The 7,930-nt window shown below is 34.5% G+C and overlaps 1 protein-coding gene across 1 annotated transcript; it reads left to right on the forward strand.

The window, feature by feature from the left end:
* Nucleotides 1-2,306: 2,306 nt before the first annotated feature.
* On the forward strand, nt 2,307-7,575 carry LOC118050670 (protein ACCELERATED CELL DEATH 6). Its single transcript, XM_035061086.2, has 5 exons — nt 2,307-2,962; nt 4,037-4,720; nt 4,900-5,438; nt 5,614-5,697; nt 6,857-7,575. Exons 2-5 carry the CDS (start codon nt 4,102-4,104, stop codon nt 7,421-7,423), a joined length of 1,809 nt encoding a protein of 602 aa, XP_034916977.1. The 5' UTR covers nt 2,307-2,962; nt 4,037-4,101; the 3' UTR covers nt 7,424-7,575.
* Nucleotides 7,576-7,930: the final 355 nt, after the last annotated feature.

Consider the following 7,930-nt stretch of genomic DNA (forward strand, 5'->3'; position numbering starts at 1 on the left):
TACAAGGGTGGAATGTACTATACATGATAATTATTCTTATACTAGGTATTTACATATATATATATAGGACTCTTTCCATAATATAAGCAAAACCAGTTCAACTCTCGCATGTCATTTATACATTTATTTATCAGGGCAGTATAGCATTGTTTCCATCACCTTGGTAAAGTCTGTTTTATTTAAATAAATTATCACTTCCCAGGTGATATCAATGCATTGTCCACGCTGGCTTTCAAAAGCATCAGCCTGGAAACATTACGCAAATACCCACTTAACTTAACAAGGCCACACCAAGCAGATGTAGTAGTACCAGGATAGGACCTTGCATTATTTGTAAATGTCAAAAACATCAGAAACAATTTCTAGTGGAACAAAAATGCAATAATGCAGGTAATTTTAAAATGATTTTGAACATAGGCAATTCAACTCTTAGAGCGTTAGCCTCGAGTTCTTTTGAAACAGTAAAGATTACGGTAATGTTTAAGTAATGATTCACAGTATCATTTCTATTAATCATACAAAGAGAGAGATTATTATGTCCTTTGACGCCAACTAATTATGCAATGATCTCGTTTACAACAATGAATCTCACAAAAAAAAAAGAGGTATAGAACGAAACGCAACACCCAAAAGTACATAAGGAAGTTCCAATGAAGTTATATAAGGAAACTCATTTGATGCGAACATGCTCCAATGAAGTTATATAAAGAAACTCATATAAGGAAAAGGAATAAGCAAAAAGGGTGAAAAGGTTTATCCATAATAGAGTGAAAAAGTTCATTCTAATTATTTTTGAATAGTTATAATTGTATTACTAATTTTTTTTTTTTGAAAGGTTTAATTGTATTTTGACTTTTTGTTTTTGTTTTGACAGATACATAGATACATATAAGGTCAACATGGTTGCTAAATATGAAGACAATTACAACCATCCTCCTCACAATACTCATTTGTGGTCAGAGGCTGGAACAATTGATAGATTTTATAAAAATTGAGTTTATGGTATGCTTATAGCATTGACCCGGGATACAAGGGTGGGTTATAGTATTTAAATGGTAGGCACACAACATTCCGACTTCAACTAGACATCATTGGCCATTGAGGAGATGGTTTGAGATAGGATCCATAACAATTGGCTATTGAGTTGCACAATATAAGAGTATAGATAATGGCAGAACTAAGAGAATAAATAAGAGCAAAATTCAAACAAGAAATAATAGAAAATGAGAGCAAAGATGTGCATATTTAGCTTTGCATTTTCCTCCCTCTCTTGGAGCTTATAGATCAGGATCTTTTTCACCCCTCTATCTTTTTAAAAATTTTGATTTGTTGTTTACAAAATCTATATGTATGGAATTCTGTTTAATATAATTATTTTTTGTGTATGGAATTCTGTTTATAATATTTTTAATTTTGTTGTTGTTGTGAGTTTAGTGTTAATAAAAAAATGCATTTGGGATTATAAAAACTAAACAACACAAAAAAAAAGAGTATGAAACACTAACAAAATCACCAAAAAAATTGCATTTTTGTCGGCAATATTTACTTACATTTCATCAAAAAGTTACATAAAATTTAGGCATTTCTGACAGAATCGATGAAGGAATATTCCATTCGAAATTAAAGTGTATTTTAATTGATGATTTCCGTGGTAATATTTGCTCTGTTTTTTTATGGACTTCCCGATTAAAAATGAGTGATAAAATCTAATTTTTTAGCGTGAATATTTCATCGGCCATTCCATTATAAAAGAAAGTTTATGATGGAATCACCGGTGAAACACAAAAATCATCAAGCAAAAAAATACTATGGATAAAAATGAATCCGCAAACGAAAGATCAGGGAATATGTAACTTAATTAGCAAACCGAGTATCTAAGCACAAGAACTGGAAGCAAGCAATTACAAAACTGAATAAAAGCATGGAAAATAGAGGTATGTGATGTACGTTTGATTTGGTGACCGCAGGGCAGCGATGGTAGCTGTTCGAATGGCTTAAATTCAGGTGTGATTAGTAATTGATGTTCAACAAAGCTTAATGCTACCATGAGCAAAAGATGTGGTTAAATTTGAATACAAATTATTAGGAATTCGGATTAATGATAAGAGGAACCCTTGTCAAATTTAAAGCTTGATATGATACAAGGATTATTAAAACAACCATTTGTATTAGGTGGTTTGGTACCCTTACACTAGGATAGAGTTTTTCCTGGCTTTATTCTAAACTAGGCTATGAGCTTTGTACAGAGATTCTAAAAGCCAATAATAGATTTGAGATAAAAATTATGGGACCACATCTAGGTCTATCCTCAAAACATGGTCGAAAGAATCTTGCATAAGGAACACACATTTTATATATGTTCTATTGAGTCTATAAGCCTATCAGGACGAAGAGGAGGAAGACCACGATGCAATACGTTACTGAAACGTATGGCATAAGGAGCTGTTCATCTTCCTCAACGCCTCAGCTGCCCACGATGCAATACGTTACTGAAACGTATGGCATTCTCTGGCTATGAAGCCAGAGGCCTCCAGGACGAAGGGGGAGGACGAAGAGGAGGAAGACCAGGGGACTGAGAGCAAACCGAGAGAACCAGAGGACGAACGGAGAGAACGAAAAGAACAGAGAAAACCCACGAACAGAACACAGCAGGGGAACGAAACACACAGAACACACCAGGAGGAACGAACTGAGGAAGAAAAGGCAGGGGAAAAACAAGCAAACGCAGAGGAGACACGGATAATACACAGAGAACACTGGACCACAAATAAAAACACAGACGCAAGAACAGAGATAATACAGAGAAGACGAGCAAAAACAGAAGGCCACAGGAGAACGAAACACACGCAGAACACGGGACGGACAGGAAGAAACCGATCAGAGAAAAGCAAGAACAGAGGTGAAAGCAGAGGAAGAAACTAACTAGTCGACCAGTCCTCCATCACGTCTTCATCTCTACCAGGTAAGTCTCTTCCCTTCCCCGGTCTTACAATTTCAATTCACTTAACACTCTGCTCTTTGGATTTTAATTAACTCATCACTGTACACGCACGATACTTGCGTGCCTGGTGTCAGACCCAGCCGGCAATCCCTTTGTTTTGATATTTGATCAAGAACTTCTTTTTTATATTAAAAAATTCAAAAAACAATTTATGAATCTTTCGAATTTATGTATAGGTCCTCATGTTTTTTTTAATAGTATTTCTGTGAAATTCAAATCCAAATATATTTTCTTTATAAAAAAACCTATACATGCATTAATTTAACTCAATTATTATGTTATTCACTAAGTTCAGAGCCAAAAATACCTTATATTTTTTGTGAAATATCAATCATCACATCAAGGTATTTATTAGACTTTTGGGATATTGTAATATTACTTTCTTCTTAACTACAAGTTTGTAATTCTTGTTACTCTATAATGATATGAGTATAATTGATTTCGAGTTTAAATGTTGCTCTTTCTTTGTTATATTCTCATTTTCGATTACAGCAAAATCCTAGTATCATTTTCGCCTGTAGAATAGGTAATTGGCTAAACTAGGTTAAATAGATGTATTATTTTCTCCTTTTATATTATGAGAATTATTTTGAAGATTCTATTCAAATTCTTAACAAAACTGGCATCCGTTGTTTGCGCTAATAAAATTTATATTAATTTGATATATTTATGCATATAATTTATTAATTTATATAATACTGTTAGAAAATATATTAAGAGTCATAAAATATTATTTTACTTGTAAATACAATACACAAACCCTTAGTTATTCTTGGACCTACAACTTAGATATAAAAGAAAGGCTTTACTTAACTTGAGAAAATCTACAACGCGTTAACAGCTTGATTTTGACTTGAATTTAAAAATTTATATGCTCCTAAATAATTGTATTACGAGAAATTTAGGTTAAATAGATGTACGTTTTCTCTCACTAATACTTTAATTAGCAAATCTCTTGCATTCATGTTTAATATGAATTCTTTAGTTTGCTTGGCCAAATAACAAGACATGTAATTACCACTGATACAACCGCAGCAAAGTTAAGTCACTCAAGAACAGATCGAGCACTCAACCATCATACAATCTTCCAGTAAATAGATATGCCGAGACCAGTACATGAGGAGCTTAAATTCCCAGTTCCGAAAGATTATGTTTTTTCGGAGCCAAATAAAATACTGCAGAAGGATTTTTATACCTATGCAAAGGAAGACAACTTCAATGCCTTGTTTTATACACTGGAACATGTTTCATTAGAGGAAGCGCTCAATATCATTTTCAAACATGTTGCTGCCTCTGGAAATTCACTGCTTCATGTGGCAGCAAGCCAGGGAAGCGGAGTTGTGACACAGCTACTGTGTCATCACTTCCCCCTCCTAATCACCAGGAAAAATTTCCTGGGTGATAATGCGCTTCATCTGGCTGCCAGGGCTGGACGGTTTGACACAATTCAAATTCTCGTCAAGCATGTGAAAATTGATCCTCATAAAACACTTGACCTTGCTAGCTTGCTGAGGATGAAGAATAATAAAGGAAACACCCCTTTGCATGATGCAGTCATCAAGGGTTGCCGAGAGGTGGCCTGTTTCCTCCTTTATGAAGACCTAGAAGTTTCCTACCACAAGAACAAGGAAGACAAGTCTCCCTTGTACTTGGCAGTAGAGAGTTGCGACGCGGAGATGATTGCTTCTTTTAAAGAAGCTATGCCGGAAGGAAATTTAGGTAATGACATGTTTTCATCATTTCGACGTGAAAAATAACATGTTACACTTATAATTATTGGTCTCATTAAAACTGATTCTTCATAATTTCATTTTATGTAAAGCATAAAATTCAAGTCATTTCCATGCATTTTGAGTTTTTTGTATTGATTATCTAATTTTTAAATTATGCTGCACTAGAAAAACTAGCGGTCGGCAAGCCGGATATAATGCTTCCCGAGGACATAAAAGGGGGAAATCTCCTTCATCTTGCAGCATCAATGGGCTTCCTTTCTGGAGCAAGACTCCTGGTTAGTCGATGTCCTGTTGCCGCATCACAAACAAACGACGAAGGCAACTTACCCATCCATGTTGCATGCCAGAAGGGCCATCTTAAAGTAGTACGCGAACTACTTACTTATTGGTTCGATCCAATGGATTTTCTCAACGAAAAAGGACAGAATATTCTTCACGTTGCAGCGGAGAGTGGACAGAGGAAAATAGTTGATGAAATATTGAGAAATCAAGATCTGGAAGCACTTATAAATGAGAAAGATTACGATGGAAATACACCTTTGCACTTGGCTGCAATGTATTGCCGCTCTGAGATAGTGCGGGCACTAGTGAGTGACAAGCGGGTGGATAAAAGGATTGTTAATAATGAAAAGTTGAATCTAGCTGGTGTTGTTGCGATATTATTGCGAGGCGGACGCTTTGAAGCACCAAAGTCAGATGGAATGGTATGCTTATATGCTGAGCCTTTTCGAAAAACTGACCTTATGGTGCCAATGGGCTTGCAATTGCTCTTGAACATCACGAGGGATCATACTCCAAATTAATCATCATATATACTTGCAAACAATGAAAATGAAATATTTGAAAAACTGAATGCTGTCTTTGCTTGTCCTTGATCAGAGCAAGCGAATCGATACCAGGCATGAGGATGATGCTGCGAGAGGTGTATGGAACAAATCGCTGAAAGCAGCATTTCGCAAAATTGTAAGATTTTCGGTTCCACAAACTTTCTTTCAAGTCTTAGCATGTGACTAACATCACAAAGGGTTTTCATTGCTCCATTATATATCTTAATTTTAACATTATCAATTCTAGCAACTTAGATTTTATTATCATTTACGAGCGCTGTAGAATCTTCATCATATTCTTTGTAAGTATCTAAACATTCTTTCTTTAAATAAATATGAAAGGAGCATGCAAAATCTACAATCCATGAATTTTTCAAAACCTTATTACATTTATGATCCATGAGAACATCATCATCTTTGCTCCCATCTTTCATGGTAAATTACAGGACCACCTCCCATCACCAATGCCTCGTTACCTTTTGACATTGTTTTCTACTTTCAAAACCTATCATTCTCCAATAAGATTATAGTTGCATCATTTAAACCTAAAGGTATCCATGGCTTGTAGAATGAGGTTTCACTCTTTATCCTCAATTGTTTTCTAGTATTGACTACTTGAGTTGCGTATATCCATTAATTCCTGCATCCATCCCTCAAGAGTACAAATCTAACTTCAAAAGAAAACGATTAGCCATGGGTCTAGAAGCATAAATACTCTCTAGTTTTTTCCATATGCCAATAAGATAACTTCATTAACTATCTCTTATAGCCCATAAGCTTCTAGTAATGGCATTATACTCCACAATCCAGCTTCTAGTAATTGCATATATAGGAACAATCAGTACTCATTTAAAAAGATTTTTTAATTGTCAAAACCTCAGTCACATTTAATTCTTTATATTCATCAATACCAGAGGGTTTTGGTTAGCCATTTAAAGAACCATTCGCATCCAAGTCAAATTATATTCTAGTTGCTTTGGTCCACTTAAGAAGCTAATCAGGTGATTGAAGTAAATACATTCTAGTATAGCAAAAACTTTCACATCCAAATTTTGTCCATGTTGCAACTTTATAGAAAAGGGAATGATAGATTTCTTTTAATTACCTTAAATTTGATTAATCCAAAGTGGAAATAAAGTTCTTTACTTGCTCAAAAAAATGGAATGCCTCGCTGATCTACTAAATATATAGCGATGAATTACTTCTTCGTTATATGGGATATTAAGCTAACATTGTCATTATGCTTTATATAATTTGTTTACCATATATTTTCTAATTAACACTTTGTTGTTCAGCAAGTTTTGGTGGAGGCAGATGATATGGATGAGTTTCACATCAATCTTATTTCTAATTTACCAAGAACGACGTTAACGACGGAGGAACTGAACAGAGGGGTAGGGAATCTTCTCGTGGTGGCAATACTGGTAGTTGGAGTAACCTTCGCTGGTGCTATCACTGTGCCTGGATCATGTCGTGATCTTAACAGTGGTAGTTCAACAAATCTGATGAGAGCTTATATTTTTTTTGACATGCTAGCTATGAATTTTTCCCTCATCGCCGCTATAATCCTTTGTCGGATATCATTAGGTCGTACCAGGTATGTACCAATATCCATGGAGATGGCAACATATTGTAATTTTTACTCCCTTATCTGCATGGGTTTAGCATTTACATTCATGCTGACAATCACGGTGCAAGAACGTACTGGATTTTTCATAACCATCATCACATTCCAAGCCTTTTTTTATTATTTGCAATTTCTTTTTTCCAATGCATTGATGCTTTCAACTGGAAAATCATTATTGTCTGTCCTGCGTACAAATCCCTTGAAATTCAGTATTTTTCTTATGGGTAGAGAATAGGATCACATCCAGTTCAAACTGGATAGCTTGCAAACGGGAGGGCATTTTATCTTGTATTTAAATCTCATGTAATTTGTATCTCTTGTAACAAATAGATAAGCACTTTCTCTTCTTTCTTGTAACGACTTTGGTTATATATAAAGCAGAACATGCATGTCTCTGGTGTGTGTTTTCAGAGTTCTTTCATATTGCAGGGTACTTGACTTTCGAATTCTTAGCACTAGATAGTTTGACAACAACTAATCGTGTGCGTTTTTGACAAAATTTAAAAATGAAAAAAAAAATCAATTATACAGAAAAATAACAACATAATATATCACAAATTGAGATTGAAGGATAAAATTAAAAATAACACAAAATTTCACAAAACGACCAAAAAAAAAAAAACAAAATCAAAAAAATAAATAATGAATTTGACATCTCAATAAATTAGACGACAACTTTGAAATTTTGCATAACCAACACGATTTTCAAGAGGAGAAAAGAGTAAAGTGGGATGAGAAAAAA

This window comes from Populus alba, chromosome 18 (genome assembly GCF_005239225.2).
Source record: "Populus alba chromosome 18, ASM523922v2, whole genome shotgun sequence".
Classification (NCBI taxonomy): domain Eukaryota; kingdom Viridiplantae; phylum Streptophyta; class Magnoliopsida; order Malpighiales; family Salicaceae; genus Populus; species Populus alba.